Source organism: Malaclemys terrapin, chromosome 4, assembly GCF_027887155.1.
Source record: "Malaclemys terrapin pileata isolate rMalTer1 chromosome 4, rMalTer1.hap1, whole genome shotgun sequence".
In the NCBI taxonomy this organism is placed as follows: Eukaryota; Metazoa; Chordata; order Testudines; family Emydidae; genus Malaclemys; species Malaclemys terrapin.
Window position 1 is genome coordinate 15484405 of NC_071508.1, and position 23934 is coordinate 15508338.

The window sequence follows — 23934 nt, forward strand, 5'->3', positions numbered from 1 at the left end:
CGGCTTGCGGGGCTGTGCTTCCCTTTCACCCCGCGCTCCAGAGCCGGCCGTGGGGAGAAGCAGAGGTCTGGGTAGGAAGCCGCGAAGAGATTCGCGCGCCGGGGGCAGTTTATCAGGCAGCGCGTAGGGCAGCCCCATTCAGAGAGGAGGCCCCCGGGGTCTTTGACGGTGAGCGGCGGGGACGGAGCGAGACAGCGGCCAAGATGAACCTGGAGCTGCTCGGTGGGTGGGCGCTCGCGCTTTGCCCCCTCTGGAGTCCCAGCTGCTCCCCTCCCCCCTAGGGGGCGGCTTCGGAGACGGCAGTGCGGGGCATCCTCGGTGGGGTCCCCGGGGCCGGGTCCCGCTTCTGGAAGGGGGGAGGGTCCTCCAGTGGGTGTGCGGAGTCCCGAGGGCCTGGGAGAGCTGGGGACAGCGGGGGGGTGCGCTGGGCTGGGGACAGGGGGGGTCCTGCAGGGAAGGGCCAGCGAGGGGGTGCGCTGGGCTGGGGACAGGGGGGGTGGGGGGGTTCCTGCAGGGAAGGGCCAGCGAGGGGGTGCGCTGGGCTGGGGACAGAGCGGGGGGGGTTCCTGCAGGGAAGGGCCAGCGAGGGGGTGCGCTGGGCTGGGGACAGAGCGGGGGGCGGGGGGGTCCTGCAGGGAAGGGCCAGCGGGGGGGTGCGCTGGGCTGGGGACAGGGGGGGGCGGGGGGTTCCTGCAGGGAAGGGCCAGCGAGGGGGTGCGCTGGGCTGGGGACAGAGCGGGGGGGGGGTCCTGCAGGGAAGGGCCAGCGGGGGGGTGCGCTGGGCTGGGGACAGAGCGGGGGGCGGGGGGGTCCTGCAGGGAAGGGCCAGCGAGGGGGGCACTGAGCTGGGGACAGAGCGGGGGGGGGTTCCTGCAGGGAGGGGCCAGCGAGGGGGTGCGCTGGGCTGGGAAGAGACTGGAGAACTGGGCTGGGGATAGAGAAGGGAAGGGCTGGCGTGGGCTTGGCAGGGAGGAAGGGGCCCCTGCTGGGGAAGGGGCCTGCTGGGGGAGAGGGGCAAAGCCCCTTGTACTGGGGAGTCCAGGGCCCACAAGATTCCTGGGGCGGAGCAGTCTCAGCAGAGGGCCTGGTCTTTACAGTGGGGGCTCAGGTCTGGTCCCCTTTGGTGACACTGGCTGGTTTGTTAGCGTCATGCGTGGCCTGTGTTGTGCTGCTGCAGTTTGTCACTCGCTTTTACATCCTTCCCCTTGCCCAGGGAACATGCAGAAACAGCATCTGGTTTGGGTCTCACCCGGAGGAGTAGGTAGCACTCCTGTGTACGCAAACCTGCAGGCTGTTCCCATCCTCCCACTGGCAGGGGTGTTAAGCAGGTTGAACTTTGTAGCTGTACTGCTCCCCAGAGTGTGGGGCTGTCATTCTTTGGACAGAAATAATTTCTCACCCCCCAACCCAAATTCAGTACTTCAGTTTTATTATTCTGAGAAATATTCCCATATTTGGAGTCTGCAAGTAGAAAAACAAGATTTTTTTGAAGCAAAATCATGGGGCACCTGTTACAAAGAGATGGGGCGGCAGGAAGCTGCATGTTGGAGGGATTTGACAAGTGTTTGGGGGCAAGAGTGCCTTTGATTCTCCTCTTTAAACCTGGTCAAGAGGCTGGGTTGACATTAAAAAAACATCTTGCATCTGAAGAAATGAGGTTCTTACCCACGAAAGCTTATGCTCCCAATACTTCTGTTAGTCTTAAAGGTGCCACAGGACCCTCTGTTGCTTTTTAAAAAAACAGAGAATCCTAATTTTGCAGTGTAGAATGGCTCAGATTACTTATGGGTGTGGATGAGGTGTCAGCCTGATGGTGGTTCTCGTGCAAACATGCTCTTGGCCAGTTACACCAACACAGCAGTTCATTCATGTAGCCAGAGTCTGTGCAGGTTTATGAAATCTTGGGGGCAGAGGGAAGGAGGAGGGGGAAGAATCTTATTTGAAAAGTGACAGCAAATTTGGGACAGGCCTCCGTAGTCGGGTAGGTCTCATTACATCTGGGGTAAAACTTGAAGACCCACAATGACATATGCATGATTTATCTGTGTTAGCTTAAGGCATGATCCTGCTGTATGCAGAGTGCCCTTATTTCTTATTGATTGTACTGGGAGTTGAGCGTGCTTGTAGGATCAAACCATCAGTGTAATTATAAACCTAATCTATTAGAATAATGACAGCAGCCTTGTGTCTAAATGAACAACCCCACATTGTTTCCAATATGAAATATGTGATTTTCATAGAATTTCATTCAAGCATGATATTTCTGTTTTGTTGCAGAGTCCTTTGGACAGAACTATCCTGAGGTAAGTCTCTTTTTTGGGGGGGTCACTCTTTCTTTAGTTTTTGTTGGATTACTGACTTGATTTTATTTATATTCGCTTTTAATCTGTCCCGCATCATTTAATTGTTGTTTTTAAAAAAACAAAAGCCAAACAAATAAGTCGGCAGTTACAGGGCTATATGCTTAATTGAGACTTTAAAATAGGAAAGCCGTCATGCCTTGTAAATATATCCATCCCAAAGTTAGTTGTGCTAATGGAACCATTGTATGTGCAGGTCTTGTTTGTAAACAGTCAAGTGGAGTAGAGAAGAGCTGGCTGTGTGGGTATAAATCTCTACATTGAGTATTTCAGTCTTCTTTGAGAATCAAAAAACTGTTCGTTCATGAATTGAACGTGTTACTTCTATATTATCTTCAAATCTGGCATCAGGCTATTTAACTTAGAAATCTATCAGGTTAAAATTTGTGGCTCCCAGAACTCACAAAAAGTACACTCTTAGCATAGAACTTGGATTAAAAATAAAAAGTAGTCTCTGACTATCTTACACCTCTGCTGGCTGTTTGTTTTCTTTTGTTTGCCATTTGGCTTGGAGAAGTGGAATTTTAAATATGCTACCTTTTTCCCTTCAAAATAAATTGTGAACATATTTCTGTACTTAGTGAGCTTTAGAAAATGCCCTTTTAAAAGCAGTTTCACTCCTAATGACTGGGCTTAAACCTGGTTGAGTGTTCCTTCAAGATCTGGCTACTGATCATCCAAGCATCTGGCTCTTGGTGTTCAACTGAAATCTCGGGTGGTAGCTCATACATTTTGCACTTAAGGTTTAAAAGTAGGTAAAGTAAAGTGGGCACAAAGCTTGAAAACAGAAGTTTGGCTTCTCACAGTCTCTTCTGTCATTGTTTATTTCCAGGAGGCTGATGGGACGCTGGATTGTATCAGTATGGCTTTGACGTGTACCTTTAACAGGTGGGGCACTCTGCTTGCAGTGGGCTGTAACGATGGCCGCATTGTCATCTGGGACTTCTTGACAAGAGGCATAGCCAAAATCATAAGTGCCCATATCCACCCTGTCTGTTCTTTATGGTAAGAAGTTATCTTATAGAGGTTGAATGTGAGTTGAAGTATTATGAAATTTCTGTACTAAACCAGAGTTTATGGCAGGCTCCTAAGGGATTCTAGTACTCAGTTAATTAAAGCCTCATTCCTTATCTCCCTTCTGAATTTCCTAAGATTCTCTTTCAAGTTCAGAGATTCTCCACCCCTTTGATGTTGGATGCCACTCTTTCCTTTCTGGGTTCTTTTGCCTTATTTTGCCTCTTTTCTCAATAGTTGTGAATGGCATGTCTTTCAAATTTGATGTGTCAAGACTACTGCATCAAGAACGCACTCCTCTAATCTAAAAGAGCTCTCTTTCTGTCAAGAGATGTAATTGGCACTTAAAAGCAAAGAATTTTAGAGGATACTTTAAAGCAACTTCATTCCAAGGTTTCACTCTATTCAGGTTTATAATCTATGTATTAGCATAATATTTCTACTTTGCTGTGAATGGAATTTGGTCAAATCTGTGCTTGCTGTGGGCCAGATACTGTGAAGTGCTGGCCATTCTCAAGACCCATTGAAGTCAACTTACAAAAGCAAATAAATGACGATCTAAGCCAGTGCTTCATAGGATCTGATTCTCTAAATGAGTTTTAAAGTAAATGATATGCATAATCAGTCTGTGGAAACACAAAGATAAAAGCTACATGGAGCTGTCCAGCAGACAGTTTTATAATAGTGGCTCATAGTTCTAATAGACTATTTAAACTACTATTTTTTTTGTGAGCATAGGTTTTGTGTATTTTTTTTTTTCCTGAAAGGTTAATATGTGTCTCTTCTCTTGCAGCTGGAGTCGAGATGGTCACAAATTAGTGAGTGCTTCAACTGATAACATTGTATCACAGTGGGATGTTCTGTCTGGAGACTGTGACCAGAGGTTTCGGTTCCCTTCACCCATCTTGAAAGTTCAGTATCACCCCCGAGACCAGTAAGTTGTATGGAAAAGATCCCTTTTTAGGAGGCTTTTATGAGCTGAATGAATGCTCTCTTCCCTATAGTTGTATAATCATGAAAACATGTTTATTAGATCTTACAAAATAATTTTTCTAAAAACCTGACTGTTGTGTCTAGTCCACCAGATGTTCTCCCTTTAATGTGTTAGCAATGCGAACAAAATAAAAATGTTTTTGTAATGACTCTAGCCTGCTGAAAAATAGTTTTGGGAAGTGGAAGAGGGTAAACAAAAGGATGTGTGTTAACAATTTATTTAAAAATTTCTTGTTGAGTTGACACACTTGATTTATAAACTTGGGAAAACATCCATAAAGAGATGTAAACAAAAAGGAAAAAATAAACACCAGATCATATTGTTTTACGATTGTTTGCAGGAATAAGTCAGGACAAGAAAACAAAGATATTAGGGCTTTCATTTAATATCTATTGCTCATGGATGCAAGAGAGAAGCCAAGGAAACAAAAGAATGTGTATCATATTCAGCTACAATACATCCCTGCTTTTCTCAAATTCCTTCAACTCTTTTCATACTTGTAAATGTGAAAATTGGAGACTCTAAGAAAAAAAGACAAACTGCTACCTCTTCCTTTTTTCCTCTGCAGAAACAGGGTTTTGGTGTGTCCCATGAAATCTGCACCAGTGATGCTAACGCTGTCTGATTCAAAACATGTTGTTCTACCTGTGGATGATGACTCCGATCTGAACGTGGTGGCCTCTTTCGACAGGCGAGGGGAATATATCTATACAGGCAATGCCAAGGGGAAGGTGAGACCACACTGCTGATGCTCAGTGAGTGAAAGAATGCAATTACTGGTCCAGGTGCCTGACTCTTCTAGGGATGAAGTCCTTTGTTTGGTCTGTGAGACATGTTCCCTGAGAGCTTCTTGAATCATTGCTACTATAATGATGCTGACCTTCCTTGGTAAAGCACTTTGACTCTATCTTTGAGATCTATAGATTAAAAAATGGTATTTAAGCACTAAGTATTACTTGTATTGCTACTGTTTTTTAAAAGATTTTTAGGGGGTCTCTCTTCCTCTAGTGCACATAAACTGCATGATAAAAAGTGCTATAGATGTATAATTCTTATCAGAGGTACTCAGTAACGTATACCTGCTGATTTAAGCCTCTCACCATGAGGTAGATATTCTCCCTATATTCCTGAGAGGCAGCATGAGTCATAGAATGGACAAGTTCCTTGTTGCTCAAGGACACAAGAATTAGTTGCAGAAACGGGAACTAGAACCCAAGAATCCTGACGTAGTCCCCGGCACTATACCTAGATCACACAGCCTCACATTGTGAGTGTTAATGAAGATACTGATTATTTTCTGTTTCTTTAATCTTCAGATCTTGGTCTTAAAAACAGATACTCAGGATCTGGTTGCTTCCTTCAGAGTAACAACTGGAACCAGCAACACCACAGCTATTAAATCAATAGAATTTGCCCGGAAAGGAAGGTGAGTAGGAGAAAATTGGAGGTGAATAGAAAAGTTTTAAGATGGATGAATGGATTATAAAAACACGAACAGAACATATGTTAATCCAGAGACAGACATTGAAAGTAAATGTTTCCTTACTTGTCACCTCTAGAGTTTTGTTTACCTCTGCTGCAACAATCAACCCTTGAAGTGCAGCAGTGAATAACACTAGAAGGGTTCCATTCTGCTTTAGGAAAACAACAAGGAGTCTGGTGGCACCTTAAAGACTAACAGATTTATTTGGGCATAAGCTTTCTTGAGTAAAAAAGCCTCACTTCTTCAGATGCATGGAGTGAAAATTACAGATGCAGGCATTCTATAATTGTCATTATAGAATGTCTGCATCTGTTGTTTTCACTCCATGCATCTGAAGAAGTGAGGGTTTTTTACCCACGAAAGCTTATGCCCAAATAAATCTGTTAGTCTTTAAGGTGCCACCAGACTCCTTGTTGTTTTTGTGGACACAGACTAACACAGCTACCCCCTGATAGTCTGCTTTAGGATTTGTGATCTTTTGGATTAAAATATTCTGAGTAAAAGAGCATGAATACTTGTTGCTATGGCTCCAAAATTAGTTGCTGTGGGGGATGTGTCAACTACAAAATTCAGGGCCAATCTTAGCAGCTATACACTGTCTGTTATATAAATAGACAATATGAAGAGCTGGAAATGTGACAGAACAGTGTGTTGGTTTCACAGTTCTGGCTAGCTTTTAAAGGATAAATTTACTTTTGAATTAGAAGTGGGAGAAATAGAAGGAGATGAGATTAATACATCTCTGGCATACATTTTTTTTTTTTTTTTCTGGTTAGTGTAAGTACATGTTATAGGAAATGTTTTGTTTATCTGGGGTCCAAACCTGAAAAGTGATGTGTGCCTTCAACTCTCATTGACTTCAAGGGGGAGTTGTGAGTGCTCCGCTTCTTCTAGATACAGACCTTTAATGTTGAATGTATAATAAAAATTATGGTATTTTACATGCTTAGTTTAGGATTAAAAAAAAAAAACTTTAAAAAAGTCTTTGTTTTGATGTAATGAACTCTCTTCTAACTGTGTTCTCCTTCCCACAGCTGCTTTTTAATAAACACAGCTGACCGAATAATCAGGGTATATGATGGTCGGGAAATACTAACCTGTGGGCGAGATGGAGAGCCTGAGCCAATGCAGAAGCTTCAGGATTTAGTAAACAGGTAGGAAGCAGCAGAGAGATTGGTGGCTTGAGAGATAAAGCTATGTGCTTTAGTGTAGCATTCACTGCTCGGTGTGTTTAGACAAAGAATGGATCTCATTCAGGGTGGCCTTTGGTGTAACAAGGCTTTTAAACACACTATAAGGCACGGGTTTCAAATGAATAAAAGAATTCAATGAACCTCTCACCCAAGAAAACCTAATAACTCTTTCCCGTGAAACCTTTGCTAGAATCCTGTCTTCTCGACATTGTACAGTAATGTAACAAGTTGCGTTGTTTTATGAATGGATCACTTGATGATTACCTGTTCTGTTCATTCCCTCTGAAGCAGCTGGCATTGGCCACTGTCAGAAGATGGGATACTTGGCTGGATGGACCTTTCATCTGACCCAGTATGGCCGTTCTTATGTTTTTAATTCCCTTGCATGCAGGACACCGTGGAAGAAGTGCTGTTTCTCTGGGGATGGGGAGTACATAGTGGCAGGATCAGCACGGCAGCATGCCCTGTACATCTGGGAGAAGAGCATTGGAAACCTAGTGAAAATCCTCCATGGAACCAGAGGGGAGCTGTTGCTAGATGTAGCAGTGAGTGTGTCTCCCATAATTTTTCTGTCAGTTATAATTCTAACAAACTTTCTTAATCCATTTAAAAATAAACTTTTTCTTTCTCCCCTTTTACCATTTGAATAATTCCAGTGGCATCCTGTCCGACCAATCATCGCTTCCATTTCCAGTGGTGTTGTGTCAATATGGGCTCAGAATCAAGTGGTAGGTGTTTTACAGATTAATTTCCATAGGGAATAGTAGCCAGTTAATTCTCTCTGGGCAGGTTGTATTTTGAGTATTCCGGCAGGTGATGCTCCGCAGAATTTTTCTTTCCAATATGTTACTGAATTAGGTCTTGAGTGAGCAAAATCCTTAAGCATGTGCTTAACTTTATGCACAGCAGTGAACATTAAGGGATTACTCATTTTCTTAAGCCTGTGCTTAAGCACCTTACTGAATCTGGACCTTATTGCAGAGCCTGAATTCTCACATAACGGGAGCAGTGTCCTTCTCAATTTATTATTTGCAGATAACAGATCTGAGAACATAATCACAAACGAAAATGATGAAATATAGCATGCATCCTTCTGGTTATGGGAGTCCTTATCAATGTGCAAAGATACTATGAGATTTCAAGGGATGAAGGAAATAAAAATGACCACAGAAACTCACTTTTACAGTGTTTAGTCTGCCATGTGACTATGAAGCTCAAAGAGGGGCTGGTCTTGTGGCAGTGCACATGGTTTGGAGGATTTGGGGGCGGAGCTAGAGTACAATTACACAGCTGCTGTCATTGCAGTTGCTGCTTTTTGCACAAGGTAAAGTTCTCTTTGAATTGCGGTTTAGGAAAACTGGAGTGCCTTTGCGCCTGACTTTAAAGAGTTGGATGAAAACGTAGAGTATGAAGAGAGGGAGTCAGAGTTTGACATTGAGGATGAAGATAAGAGTGAGCCAGAGCAGACAGGTAACATGTAATGCGAGTATGCTTGTAACAGAGACATGGCTGTAAGTGCCAATGTTTATTAAATAATTCTTATGTCTGGATAAATAGTAAAATAGAAATTAAAGATATGTGATTAAAGCAGTGGTAGCGAGATGATAGATGATAAAACAAGCTAGGATTATTGGTCATAGGCAAAGCAACTCGCTTCACTTATGCTTTTGTTTCCAAGGTTTATATTTGACATCCAACGCTTCATGTAAAAAATGACTTCAGCGCCTATGATTCATAAGCCATACAAAGTGAAATACCTATGCACAAATAAGATATAAGTAGTAAGCAAACATGCAGTAAGCCTCTTGCAGGGGATCACTATTATTAGTGGGAGAGGAAATGTTTAATTTCAAGCAGTAGCAACGTAACTTCGCCACTTGGTGGTGCCAACCTGCCTCCTCCCCCCCCCCCCCAAAAAAAAAAAAAAAAAAAAACACCCGAGTGAAAGATTGAAACCAACAAAAGGAGGTAGGATGTTTATCAAACCTCCCCTTAAAAAGCTTCCATGCTGGAGATTCCACAACCTCCATAAGCAATTTATTCCAGTGCTTAACTACCCTGACAGGAATTTTTTCCTAATGTCCAACCTAAACCGCCCTTGCTGCAATTTAAGCCCATTGCTTCTTGTCCTATCCTCAGAGGTTAAGAACAATAATTTTTCTCTCCTTTTTGTAACCTTTTATGTACTTGAAAACTGTTCTGTCCCCCCTCAGTCTTCTGGTCTCCAAACTAAAGAAACCCAATTTTTAATCTTCTCTCATAGATCATGTATTCTAGCCCTTTAATCATGTTTGTTGCTCTTCTCTGGATATTCTCCGATTTGTCCACATCTTTCCTAAAATGTGGCGCCCGGAACTGGATAATGTGGGTTCGTTGGAATTGAGAATGGAATCAAATTTATGATTTTAAAAAGTTATATAAATGGCAGCAAAAGGCATTTAATGGTAGTTAAGTTATTCTTATAGATATATATTAAAAAAACACCAAGTTAATCATCTGCAATCTGTAAAATAATTTTAAGTCCATTTTAAAACATGATATAGGAAATAGTAAAAACTTGAATTATTTACTCATATAAAGCTGCATTTTTAGCACTCGTAAGATGTGATTTATGACTAAATAGAAACAAATGTATTTTTGACATACTACCTTGTAATTTAAGATCCACCTACAGTAGGAAATGCTCTGCCACTTGCAATGGGCTTCCCCCATTTTCTCCCTCAGAAAAAAATGGTTTGGCTGCTGGTGTAGATAAGGCCTAACCCTTTGCAACCATTACAGAAAGCATGCTAGACACCTGAACATGTCTGCTTACATGGTTTTTACAGATTCCAACTTCAATCGGATTAACAAGGTAGAGGTTGGATTTTAAAACATTGTTGCTGCTGGATTACCCAGACACTTAGGGAAGAGGTGAAAAGTCTGATTCAGATGTATTCAAGAGAAATGCTCTAAGCCTTTCTGCCTAACTTTGTGATTCCAGATCTTGCATGCTAGAGATTCGGGCATCAGCTAAAGCTTCCTAAGGAGAGATCTCTTTTTTCCCTTTCAGGCTATATTGCTCCATTTCTTTGTTTTTTCAGGTGCTGATGCTGCAGAGGACGAGGAAGTGGATGTAACCAGTGTAGATCCTATTGCTGCTTTCTGTAGCAGGTAATTTTTTTAAAAACTGGAAATCCCAGATATGTGCCCAAGATTCTCTGTGTAATATATAAATTGCACTCATTCTATATATAACACGTCTGTGTTCTTATTTCCATGTGTTGGGATTTTGCATGTGTTCCCAGTAGTGCGAGAGGAGTTACATGTCTAGAGAATAATTTACTGAGACCAGACTATATCTGAGTGTACAAAATGATTGTATTCTGCAGTCTTACATGCTGCACTAGCAAGGTATAAAACCCTAGCACTTCATGCTAAAGCTCAATCTTTAGTTGGCCTTAAGAAACAATAAGATTATAGTCCTATCCCTTTGCTGTCCCCTGTTGTTTCCCCCTATATCCCTGACAAACTTCTAAAGATGCTTCTATTTCTACCTTTTTAATTTGCCTAATCTTCAAATCTCATATCATAACCAATGTAATTCCAGTCCAGGAAGACCTATGGAAATCCATTAGCACGGCTTTGTGTATCATGAGGAGCACTGTGCCTCCTAGGGGTTAAATGCCTTGCCTCCACAATGCTTCGCCTTCCCTTCTCAATCTTCTTTGTTGTTGGCAATACAGATTTTTGTTCTCTGGAATAGTCTGGTAACTGTGTAGTGTCCGTGTGTGGCTGCTTCCTGCAGAGACCATCTTACTTTAGGGAGCTAGAGAAAAGTATATTAAATGTGCATGGTTTAAAACTAAAATATTTTCTCCTTTACAGCGATGAAGAACTGGAGGACTCCAAGGCGTTGCTGTATTTACCTATTGCTCCTGAAGTGGAAGACCCAGAAGAAAACCCTTATGGACCCCCACCTGATGCTGTCCAGACCTCCCTAACTGATGAGGGAATAGGCTCCGAGAAGAAGAGGCAGTCGTCATCTGATGGACCTCAGCCACCAAAGAAGAAACCCAAAATGACCAACATTGAACTGCAAGGAGTGCCTAATGATGGTGAGTGAAAGTTGCCATCATTTAGTGCCCATTCTGCTTTGAAGATGGGTGTTTCATCTTTGCAGCATTCCCAGCTCCCACCAGTTCCAAGACCAGGTGTTACAAAATCAATCTCTAATCGTGCTAATAGTCAAAAACCTTTATGTTGCTTTTGATAGTAGTTGTCTTTGGCCATCACCCTGAACCAAGTTCTGTTATAACTCGTATTCTTTTAGGAATGAGTGAAGTCATTCTAAAACAATGATTTTTAGTGCTCTTTGTACTTCATTCATTCATCTGCTCATTTAGCCATAGTAAGTTAAATTGGAAGAGCTTTACCATTAAATAAGTCACTTCTATCTCCACTAGCTCCCACATTGAAATAGAATTAGAGTCTAGGCCAACGCCAACAGAAATTCAGCATTATATGGTGGTAGGTAAAGGTGGCGAAGCCCAAGTATATTAGAGTTCATAAGTAGGACCAGGAATAGCAAAATACATTTCTTCTGTGTTTCTGCCACTGTATTTTGCCTCAGAGGGCCAACTTCTGCTAAAACTGAATTTGTCTCCTTCACAGAAAGCTGGCCTTCATCCTGTGGGAAAGCGTTCTCTTCAGCAGCATTGAGTTAGCTGTTGGAGATGGTGACACTTAGGCCAATGGTGGCTGCAGTAATCATTACCATAATGCTAGTCCCTGTTTGCCCTCACTCCTCTGATTTCATGCAGCCAAAGTGATTGGGGTGTTGGTCTTATTTCTTGAAATGACTACACTGATCCATCTTTTACAGATTTTAAAGAAAGTGTTTTCCTTCTTATAAATCCCATCCTCGGACATCAGAGATGTAAGGGGAGTGGTGGGTCAGGTGACTTCAATTTGCCACTCCAATGGTTATAATGCATGTGCGAGTATTTCAGGTGTATCTGTCTCTTTGCAGAAGTCCATCCACTGCTGGGTGTGAAGGGAGATGGTAAATCCAAGAAGAAGCAAGCAGGCAGGCCTAAAGGATCAAAAGGTAAAGAGAAAGATTCTCCATTTAAACCGAAACTCTACAAAGGGGACAGAGGTGCTTTACCTCTGGAAGGAGCAGCGAAGGGTAAAGTGCAGGCGGAGCTGGGACAGCCTTTGACAGGTAAGGACCCAGCGTGAGCGTCGTTGGCTTGCTTGGTGGCCTTGCTTTGTACAGACCCTGACTTGATATAGTCTTATCACTTTATCTTCCCAAATGGCATTTGCTCACTAAGTGTTTAGCTGCTGTCAAGGATAGACAAAATTTTCCTTTCTTAAAGTGTAAATAACTTTATATTGATCATAAAACCAAAACAATGTACAAAATGAAAACACACACCCTGTTGCATATTCTGCAACTAAAGAACATACAGGATTTTCCAATATAATATTAATTCAATGTTATGTCAACAGCAAAAAAGGTGGTAGTGGTTTGATTCTTTAACGTAGTGCGTGACAGTTCTTACATTCATAATAAGCTTCAGTTTGCCAGTCAGGGAAGTTGTTTCTTGAAATATGTGTTAGGAAAGAATGTAAGTGGTGGAGGATTTTGAGGTGTAAGGTACTGATTGCTCCATGCCATCATCAGTAGTGATTGATATGCCAAAGAACCTAAAATTTGCATAAGCAAAATTGAGAGAGAGGGGAAAACCTGTTCCATAATAGCATTGCTCCAAACAGTGGCTGCTTTCCCTTGGTTGCAGACACTTAACAGTGCAAAGACTATAGCTGCATTTTAGAAGCTTCTGGCTGACTTGATTTTCCTGTTCCTTGTTTTGGTATATTTTACATTTTAGGGATTATCTCTGGTTCTTAATTAAGTAGTTAGCTTTCATGTAATACTGTTCACCATACAAGCCTCCCCATTCAGTGTACACACACAGATTCTGCAAGGAACTAACCATTTACCATGAAGGAATTTATAAATATTCAGTGGATTTCCACAAAAAAGTAATTTTTTTGTTGAGGATAAAAGTATTTTCCAGTAACTTTGCTTATGAAATCTTTTATTTGCTCCACCTCTGGGACTCTTCTGAATGAGTAGCAACCAAAACTCTTGTTTTCCTTACTGTATCAGAGTACTGTGTCTGTGTTTAAGTGGTTTCTGCCAAAATATATTCCTGCCACTTTCCATTAGGTAAAAGCTTAATTTCCTATAAAGAAATGTTATGATCCTCCTTTTAGCAGATGTACAGCACTGTGATCTGGCAGGGGAAGAAGAGCTGTACTTCATCCTTTATTTTTTAAAGGATATTTTAAAAAGGACACTGTCAAGAGAAAATTAATTTTGCTCTCATGCCCGTGTTGGAATGTCATTGAATTCAGTGGGAGTTGTATTGCTGTAAGTGAGAGCAGGATTTGCTGACTCTACATTTTTTGGTCACTTTCTGGTTCTTGTGCACTAACAGTAGGTTGTATTTGGCTTACCTAAATAGGGGGGTTTAGCTACTTGACAATGCCCTTTTCAGCTGAAATTGACTGAAAACAAAGGTCTGCGTTTCACACATGCTGCGGTAGCAGATTGGGAAGCTGCTCTTGTACCTGCATATTTGGAAAGGCTCAGCTAGGTACAGAAAACCAAAATAGGAATTGCGGTTTGCTGTGTTGTGCCCCATTTTCTAGGTGTGTTGAAGTAAGTTAAGAGTGGTGCACGGAGACCCAAAGGCATGATTGATTCATACACAAAATTTTGCATATCCTTGAGCTCAACAGCTGCTGCTATGGATTTTAGGCTGTCCAGATTTGATTTTTTTTTTTCCGCCCCCCTTCCTTCCCACACTGCTGGTCCTATGTTACCCACCTTGCTCATTGTCCTTCCTGCTCTGCTCCTGTTATGTTGCTTGTATTGGTATCAATAAGTGCTTGTTCTTGGCATATGGGGGCATATGATATCAGAAATTTATCTACCTTCCAGGGCAAAATCTGTCCATTGGGTGTGCAGCTTGACTGGTATTTAATCTCTTGATGTTCTGCACCTTCCAAAATGCTTGAAATTAAACTGAAGTTGTTGGCCAAAAACAAACGTGACACTATGCAAAAATTACTCCTGATGATGATGATGATGGTGTTGAATGGCTTCAAATGTCGTCCTAATTTTGGCACTTTAACGTCTCTAAAATTATCCTTGATTGTCCAAGTAATGAAGCACCATATACTTTCTTTTAAAGCAAAAATATAGTGTTAAAGAGTATCTGGTTTCTGAAGATTCTAAATTATCCATGCAGGCGTCCATTGCACATCATGTCATGCTGGAGGGACGGAACCAGTTTTAAAACCAAACAAATATAAGAATGAGTGTGTGCAGAATACTGTACATTATTTTCTTTTACCACACTGCTAATTAACATAACTGTTCAGGCAGATATAAATGGAAAAGCATCATACACGGTTCACCGTTCACCACTATTTGCAAACAAAAGGAAAAAAAAAAAGGGAAAAAACCACAGAAGTTGTTCAGTGCTTTTTTTGTAGGCAGATCACAGCCTACATTTCCTTTGCAGCTTGCCATCAGTATTACTTCCATCTCCGCTATAATTCCCTTTAAAAGAAATTTCCCCGTATGTGTTTTGAATGCAGTAAAAGTTAAAATAGTCTCCTTCTTTCTTGTTCTTACACATCATTATAAACTCCTGGCTATCAAAGCTAGATGGAACCATTATGATATAGTCTGACAGTCTGTAGCACCCCGGCTATAGAATTTTACCCATTATTATTGTTGATGTTGAGATGTGCGCACCTGTATGGCTTGTGTGAAACGGTGGCTACAGGGCCAGTGGAGGCCACATGCTTTTTTAGAGAGCCTGAAAAATGGGGGGGCTTCTCTTTCCTAAAGAGTAGTGGATTTAAAAAAAAAAAAAAAAAAATTAGCCATTCCCCCACTAGCTTTAGCCATCTTAGTGGATGTTAATGGGCAGTGGAGCCTTTTATTTGTTTTTTTTTTTTTTTACTTTGTGCTATCAGTAAGGATTTTATTTTTTTTCATTTAGTGCTAATTCAGATGTTCTTGAGCTTGCTTGGGCATTAAGCAGTTAATTAGTATTATTTTTACACAGTACTTAATAGAAAATAAGATCCATTAGTGCAGTGTTTCTCAACAATTGTTCTGTGATCCGGTGCCGGTCCCTGAGATCTCCCTGACACAGTTTAGGAAGGCAACAAGCTGGTGGTCCCTGCTATCAAACAGGTTGAGAGACACTGCATTAGTGCACATCCCCGTGGAGTCATATGGACTTAATGGGACTCCTCCTAGATCCATGTTAGTGTATCTCAGTGTAGGATTGAGGTCAATATGAGGAGAACCTACTGGTGAATCAAGTTGATGGAGTAGCCAGAGATGCCCTGCCCGGAGGAGCATACACTCTTTCAACTCCTAGAGCCCTGTTATCTCAAAGAGAAATGTTCAGGCCTACCTTCTCTCCTTTCCCTTGTCCACCCTGTATTCATGCATGCTCTGTTAGGCAACCAATCTTTTCTTGAGGGCATTAGTGTATGCCACTTGTGGATAGTCACCTTCAAACTCAGCCGGTTTCCTCTCTGCTTTAGGAGTCTTGCCTGCTTATGGTCTGACCCACCATGCAGAAGCAGACACTTCGCTAGCGAAGACTGATTTTTTTTATCATACCTCCTGCTTAAAGTCACTAATTTCTTGCAGGGCTGCTTTGTGAATTAGTCAGTCAATTGCTAAAACAGTAGTGCAATATGCATAATTCCTCCGGATGCTGTTTGAATGCATCATGGCAGTGCAGCAGTCTCTGCAAGTCAGGGGCCTGGGTTGCTGAGCCCAGTACAGATGAAGCGCTGCCATTGTGCTGCCCAGTCTGACGGTAAATGCATTTTCTTCAATTGAAAATGAATCCCAGTATAAACGAGCTCAATTGCCTGGGCCATTTTATAATTTAAGATTGAAACTGTGCAAAGAAAACTGTTCAAATCCAAAACCAAGTGGAGCTTGCGTTTGAGTTCGGTTGTGTTTTGATCAGAGTTTGGGGATTAAAGTCCGAAACTTAAACCAGGTAAGTTTGCTTAAGTTCCTGCAAAATGAGATCAGAGTTCCTCTAGTCCGTATCTGGTATTTCTGCATGTGTTTAGGATTCTGTGCACAGACAACTTAAGTGGTGGTATAATCACCAAACCAGTGATTATGCTTCTGAAAAGTGTCGCGCTATATTGAAAATATCTGTTTTAGCCTGCTCTTCTAGCAATGTTAGCATATTTGATGACCTCCAGTTGTTTGGATTCCCTGATGATGAAATATTTTTCACCTGTCTTTGATCTCTTTAGCAGGTGGTGCAATCTCAGAACTGTTATGAAGACATTCTGCTTTCTCTTCCTCTGTTCTTTCCTATGTTGGCACCATAATGTGGAATATGGACAAGGTGCTCAGTCAGATAATGGACTGACTTTAACTTAATACAGCAACCTGATTGCTCATGGATGCAGGGAGTGACTTTTATAAGAAGTGAATTATGGAAGAGAAAATGGCCTTCATTCCTTCTCCTCAACCCTCTCTCCCACAAACAGTGTAAGATATTGACTCTCAGGACAGGAGATTTGCAAAGAAACTGAGTGGACTGTCTCCTTATAGCATTTGCTAAAGTGAAGCACCCTGCTTTCTTCAAGCTAAGAAATCATTTTCCGTTTGTTTCTTTCAAAGATTTTAGTTCTGAAACTGAAGCATGCCAAGATTTTTATTCCCAGGACCATGTATCCTCTGACTGTGTATTCCTAAGAACTTCCATTTCATTAACTCTCATTTCAGTGAATTGTTGTGTGTTTCTTTCTTCTCTGCCATCTTTACAGTATTTTACAGTGAGTTAAAAGAAAATCTGTTAATATCTTCATACATGCACCCCTTTTGTACCACCACTGCTGGTTGTGTGCAAGGTCTGATGCCATGCCATCAGGGAAGGATTTCGGATTAGAAGCTGAGATAGTCTCTGAAGTCTGCAAAGAATGGGCACTTTATGTAGTGGTTTGTGGAGGTGAAAGATGCCAGCTTCATGACACTGTTTGTTGGTGGAATTGGGGAGGGAGAAGATAGAATAAGTCTAGATAAAAGAACCACGAATTTGACTTTGTTGCCTTTAGGCTGAGGTATAAAAGGTTGCATTTTGCTACTTTATCTCTTTTGCCTGCAGTGTTGGTTCTTTTTATATTGTTATATCGAGTGCCATAGTGTAGGCAGCTGGCTCCCTCTTTTGCTGACCTGTTCTTGCAAGTGGAGAAGAAAGAGAACCCAATCTTTATCTCAAAAGAATCTGTAGTATAAATACTCAAGCTTTTTTTCAGTTAAATATCAAAGACCTTGAATAAGAGCCAAGAAAAAGCCAATCATGAAACAGTAACACAGGTTTAAGAGCCAAGGATCCTTATATATTGTTTTAAAGTGGTCAGAATTTTTTTTCCCCTGGTGAAAAAAGGAGAGGGGAAAGATGGAGGTTTGTGTGTGCTTTCAAAATCTCAACCTTTTTTCTTCTTCCCATGTATACTTTAATTCCCTTGTCCCCCAGTGACCTGTATAATGCTGCCCCTGTTCTTCTGTGCAAGGAGAACTAGATGGGAACATCTCTAAAGTCAGTCAGCATTGTTCCTTAACAACTGTCCCTGCTGATGATTAAGTGACATTGATTAATATGTACACAGAATAGCTCAGTTATAGAACATGTACACTGGGCATTGTTGATGTCAGGCTCAAGCCACCATTTGGAGTGTGCCACAGTGATGGTCAGGAGAGAACTTCTTGCAAACTAGTAGAGATAGGAAATTAGGCAGCGGATGTCTTGCAAATTATACTCCTGGTTCTTCAGTGTCCTGAGTACCCTCAGCTCTCATTGAACTCAGTGGAGTTGAAGGCTCCTAATACTTTTCAGGAAGTGCTCCGGACTGTGTAAGAAAGGACCCTACATAAATAACATCACTATCTTAGCTTGAGTAGCAAAAATGGACCGTTGGACTTGCTTCCCCACACAGTCTTGCAAAAAAGGGCTTTGGGGCTAGTTTCTGCGTGCAGTCTGGGAGATCAGTTGTTACTTTAATTTGCACAGGGTTTGTGTAATATTTTTCATAGGTGCTTACTTGTTTAATACTTTTTAAACCTGAGACAGCATTATGGGATGCCATCTTTCATGGTGATATCACCTAGAATGACAAACATTGGCAGGTGTATTCGAATGATGCTACCTTCTGAATCGCAACCCGTAAGTTGTGTGGCTGCTCATTCTTTCCATTTCAGTTGTAGATGACAAACCACAGGTGACAGATACACACAGAAGTCATGGAAAAACTGACGTTTAACAGTACCATCTCCCCCAATAACCTCCTTATATTCTCAGGATTATGTGGGCTACACACATCTGAATTTAAGGTGATCCTTATTCAGTCCCTGAGCTGAAGAAAGTCTGTTCTGCTTGAGACTTAGCAGATGGGACATTGTAGAGATTCTCTTTCTCCATCCCTGCCTACTTTCCAGGTGACACTAGCGTGGTGTTGGACTTTTTATACAACAAATTAAAATAGAGCTTTCAGTTGTAGTGCCCCTCATTGCCCAGGGTGTGTTACACTTGCTCTTCAGCTACTTTCATTTATTTCCTTGGCTTAGTAAATTCAACCTGTTTTCACTGCTTCTTTTAACTTCCAAACATCCTTCATACAAAAATATCCACTTGTACCAGAAGCCCAAGAGGTGAGTCAGGCAGGTACCTATGTTAGGTCTAATTTAAGCAAAACAGCCAGCAGCAACATTGGAAATAAACCATGGAAGGTGAAGGAACACTCTAAATAAATAGTTCATAGGTACAAAACCACCAGCTTTCTTAACTTGCAGTTCAGTGGCTTGCTTCATTTAATGAAACTATTTTTGATTCCACCCTCACATATACTCTCATAAGCTTTCTTTGCCCTTTGAACTCTCTGGACAGCTCATTTCATACCTTAAACTCTTAGGGTGTGTCTGAATCCATCACAAGCCCTAACGCTGCCCAAGTGATGGCTCTGAAGATTGTCTTAAGGCATATGAATTGTCATGGACTCCAGCCTTCAGTGTTGAATGCGTCTCCAATTGTACAGTATATGTCCTTGGTTTATTTTCCTCTCTCTTTTGATTCATTATTTTGATATCTCTGTAGTTTTTGTACAAAATGTGTCAGATAATGGCCAGTTATACAACAGAGCAGTGATGTTAGCTTCTGTGTTTGTAAATAAAGAGGTATGTTTTATTTCTTAAACTTGTGGGTAAGTCTTTCTCTGTGTTCCTTTCATTCTATTATTATTATTTGTGTATTGTGGTAATTGTGATAGTCCCTGGAGGTCCTAGCCATGGATCATGATCTCATTGTGCTAGGTGCCATAGAAACTTAGAAAACAACAGTCTCTACTTCAAAGAGTTTACAGTCTTGGGATTGTTTATTTATTTTGCAGCAAGAATTTGCTTGAATAAACTTTAACAAAAACAAATTCTTAGTCTAATAAAAATATTTCCATATTCTAATAAACAAACAAAAAAACAGTGCAAGCAAATGGTCTTAATTACAAGTTTGCATTTGTGTGCAACACAAAAGTTCCTGGACAGAGAACCTGAAAGTGAAACTGACCGTAAGGAAAAGAGAAATTGACTTAATTGAATTTATGTTCCAGTACTCTGATGCTATGCTGAGCTTAGCATAAATATTGGGAGAATGTAGAGATGGAGAAAGTGAACAGCATAAATAGAGAACAGTAAACTGGATTTTAAAAATTCTTTCAGCTTTTAATAATCTAAGGTGATGGTGGGAAGAGAGGTGCAGTTATTTTAGTGCTGTTCATTTTTAAGGAAAAAGTCCGTGTTCCTGCAATCTGATCTTTAGTAATATCCAATACTCAGTTTGCTGCTCAGGGATTACTTTTGTTTACTGGACTATTGTCACAATACTGTATTGCTCCATCAAAAATAAATACCGTGTTTACTTCTCATGACACACGATACTTGGCACTTTATTGCACCTGTCTTCGAAGACTTTCACAACTCTGTGAACCATTGCTTTGGAACCATTCTCTTCTCTGCCTGCACCAACACCCATGTATCGTAAGTGGCAGTGCCCATTTTGCTAATGTATCAATTGGAATGTGAAGGTTGTGACACTCCAATGGTCACTCAGTGAGTCAGTAACTGAGTCCAGAATAGATCCTGGGTGTCAAATTCACAGCTAATATAAGTGGTATCTGAAATCAGTGCAGTTGCAGCCACCTCTGTTAGTGGTAAATTTAACCTTGGGCTCCTGACTTCCAGCCTTATGCACTAACACTGATACTGTCAGCTCAAATGGGGCAGCCTGGCTTTACTAACTTCAGTATTTTAAGGTGCTGTGGCCTTTTTGGAGCTTTCTTCATCAAATAATCCATTTAAGATGCTTGCCTGGATGTGTGCGACGTTCTTTGTGCCATCATCCTGCCTCGTGGAAGGCTAGCTTATGACATCATAATTGTTTCAAAGTAGCATGTGTTATGGAAACTTTAGAGACTTAATTGAGCCATGGAAGGAAGTGAAGAAGCAGGTCACCTCCCTGCATATACAAAATGTCTGCTGTCCTATTTGAAAGGAAAATAGCCAAGCATATAAGTGGTTATATTAAAATATTTACCAGTTTGCCTTTTAACTCTTGATGTGCTGATGGCAATGAAGTCAAAAGCTTATCTTCATGATCTTGGAGATTTGGGGAATGCTTTAAATTTCAGGGTACAAATATGTAAGACAGTACTCCTCACGTACATGGTAAGTACTATTTTCCTATTGTTTTGTTGGCATTGTATTGGGGTTTCAAGATTTTATTATGGATTGTGTTTTATAGTTTGGGGTTGGAGAAATTCAACTGGAATAACTTCTGTTTCCTTCAGAACTTGTTTTAAAATCATTTTTTGGGTTCTCCTTCCTGTTCCCTGAGAGTTTAAATTAAAATATTTTGTATCAAAGCGGGTTTCCTGTTGTTGGAGTTGAGTGGTTTAAAATGAGCTGTGAAACGTCTGTTATAGAAATAGGAACCCACATGATGAACAAGGACTAACCTATTAATAAGTTGCATTTTCTTTAGCAGCGTTTCACTTCAAGTCCTTGTTCTTGGAGGATTTCACGTATGTGGGGAATTAGTTCATGAAGATGCTGCTGCTGGAATTTCAGTAATACGTAGGATGAACACTTATGAAGAATGACTTGCACTTGTTGGACTACTAACTGCCAGTGGCTTAGAAGTGGCTTATAAAATTGACTATGCAGAGATGAAGACCTTGGAAAACAGCTTTATCTGTGGGACATTAGCTTTTGGTTTCTATCTGCCTTTGTTGGCAGCTTCCCTTGAGACAGTTACCATCCCAGAGCAGCTGAAGTCAGCAGTTGCTAAGGTCTTGGTCAGCACCACATCCTGCAGTGTCACCTGTGGCCTGGGCTTCAAGGTGGAGGAGATATGTCAGATTGATCCGCATGGGAAAAGGAGTCATTGTAACTTCCGCAGGTCAGACTGCCTGACCAACTGGATCTGTGGGTTACTCCATTTCACTGTCCCCATTGGCAAACCATTTAAGCTCAGCTGCCTGACCTCTGAGATGATTGGTGTTGGCAGCCAGGCCTTTATCTACACCTGGAGGCTTGCCAGAGGCATAATCACCACAGATGATCTGCTTTTCAAACCTTTCAAGACCCCAAGCTATGTCATCAAACTTTCCCCTGCCAAAGAATCTGATGCAGGGACTTACAGGTGTGATGTGCAGCTGATGAAGACATTCAAGCTTGTCAAGAGAATCTACTTTGGGCTTCGAGTGATCCCTAATGACTTAGTGGATCTGAACTTTCAAAAATCCTTGACTCTGGAACAGAAACTAGCAGCAAATGAAAAGGAAGGAAACCAACAGAATGGTACCAGTGTCGTAGTACAATGGCATCAGCAGTCTTGGCAAAGAAGGGCCTTGTTGGTGTTCCTGATAGGAATTGGAAGTGGGGTAGCAGGAGGTGTGTTGGTGGGCACAGTTCTCTACTTTTTGCTGGAGGCTCGCAGGAAAAATAGAGCCACAGGGGAGTGAACTGCTTTTTAATGTGGTCTCTTCCGACAGAGGGATAATCCGCTTACTGCAATACTTATGCTGTCTTAGTGGCAATATTCCAAACTGATGTAGGTGTGTGATTCTGATAAACTGAGATTTAACTATTAAAGCAATAAAATAATCTCTCATGATGTGCTTGCTTTTAGTTTCATAAGTCTGTGATAAGTCACCACAGGACTTAGGCGCCAGGAACTCCTGAATCTTAATGTTAGCCTTTGTGCAAACTTGGGCAAGTTACGTAGAATCTACATTTTCAAAAGGGTCCATTAATTTTGGGTGTCCAACCGAGCCCCCGAAGACTTGAACTTTAGGAGGGTACAGATGATTGCAGATAGAGTAGACTGCTCGTTGCTCACCAGTTGCCGTCCTGCTGCCTTCTGACTAGTTCAGAACAGTGTTTCCCTAACTAGTATTCATTCCACTACTGGCTTTTGCAACTAGTTTGCTGGGTTCCCTCTCCCTACCTTAATTGTACTGCAGTAGTGCATATACATCCTCCCTGAGATTGGAGCTCCATTGTGCTAGATGCTGTGCAAACACGTAGTGAGACAATCATACAATCGTAGGACTGGAAGGGACCTCAAGAGGTCTTATAGTACATAGTACAGTCCCCTACACTCAAGGCAGGACTAAGTATTATCTAGACCACCCCTGACAGCTGTTTGTCTAACCTGCTCTTAAAAATCTCCAATGATGGAGATTCCACAACCTCCCTAGGCAATTTATTCCAGTGCTTAACTATTCTGATTTTCCTAATGTCCAACCTAAACCGCCCTTGTTGCAGGTTAAGTCCACTGCTTCTTGTCCTAGCCTCAAAGGTTAATGAGAACAATTTTTCTCCCTCCTCTTTGTAACAACCTTTTATGTAGTTGAAAACTGCTATGTCCCCCATCAGTTTTCTCTCTCCAGACTAAACAAATCCTATTTTTTCAATCTTCCCTCTTAGGTCATGTCTTCTAGACCTTCAGTTCAATCATTTTTATGCATTGTCTACCTTATTGCACTGCTTCAATGATGAACTTCAGTGCTGGGTCTCCACTGCCTTCTCTATGGGTGTGTATGCACTCTCTTCCCCACTGGACCTTGGGCAGCTCTAAACCCCAGTTAGGCAACAGTTTGGAGCCACTCAAGCTTCCTTTGCAGGCTAGAATGGGAAGGCTGAAAGCGTTAGCTGGCACAACCACAATTTTCATCTAAGTTGGCACAGGTACTGGGATCCAACCACTTTAGAGTATGGATGAGCCCTTCTTCCGCCATTCAGAAACCAGTTTATTCTTAAGGATTTTTTTTTTTAAAGGATTCAGTGCTCTTATGAGTCTGCTGAAGTCACTTTCCCTTGTGTTGAGAGAATAAATCACGTAGCAATCAACAGTAGGGAACAGTGCTTCACGGGTAGTAAGATCCACAGAGGTCTTTTCTCACTCTAGTCTCTGTCTCTGGTTTACTATAACAATAGGGTTTACTGGGTCTTTCACTCTCTCTCTGCGAAACAAATTAGGAAAGCAGAAAAACCTACAGTACATCTAATTCAGGGAAAAATTATGACAAGCTTTAACATTTTGAAATGTATTATGCAAATCCCCACAGTTACTTCTTTATAAAAATGTGATATTTTATGGCAGAGGGGGATGAATACAAAAGTAAACAAGTTCTCTGCAGAGCATCTTCTACAAAAGCCAGTATGAAATATGTTGTTTAAATACACAGGGCCAGGTCTTCAGCTAGTTGGAATTGGCACAGCTC

The 23934-nt window shown here is 41.5% G+C and overlaps 2 protein-coding genes across 5 annotated transcripts; both read left to right on the forward strand.

Moving 5' to 3' along the window:
• Nucleotides 1-156: 156 nt before the first annotated feature.
• On the forward strand, nt 157-19349 carry RBBP5 (RB binding protein 5, histone lysine methyltransferase complex subunit). 4 transcript variants are annotated; one of them, XM_054027241.1, is made up of 14 exons: nt 157-222; nt 2278-2303; nt 3193-3365; nt 4168-4308; nt 4937-5099; nt 5685-5794; nt 6886-7005; nt 7436-7589; nt 7701-7772; nt 8397-8514; nt 10128-10197; nt 10912-11141; nt 12056-12250; nt 16408-19349. In XM_054027241.1, exons 1-14 carry the CDS (start codon nt 204-206, stop codon nt 16434-16436), a joined length of 1620 nt encoding a protein of 539 aa, XP_053883216.1. In that variant the 5' UTR covers nt 157-203; the 3' UTR covers nt 16437-19349. The 4 variants fall into 4 exon arrangements, with proteins under 4 accessions (XP_053883216.1, XP_053883217.1, XP_053883218.1 ...); XM_054027242.1 differs by having other exon boundaries at nt 16411-19349; XM_054027243.1 differs by having other exon boundaries at nt 12056-12133.
• Nucleotides 19350-20170: 821 nt separating this feature from the next.
• On the forward strand, nt 20171-22312 carry TMEM81 (transmembrane protein 81). The gene has a single exon (XM_054027245.1). It carries the CDS (start codon nt 21373-21375, stop codon nt 22168-22170), a length of 798 nt encoding a protein of 265 aa, XP_053883220.1. The 5' UTR covers nt 20171-21372; the 3' UTR covers nt 22171-22312.
• Nucleotides 22313-23934: the final 1622 nt, after the last annotated feature.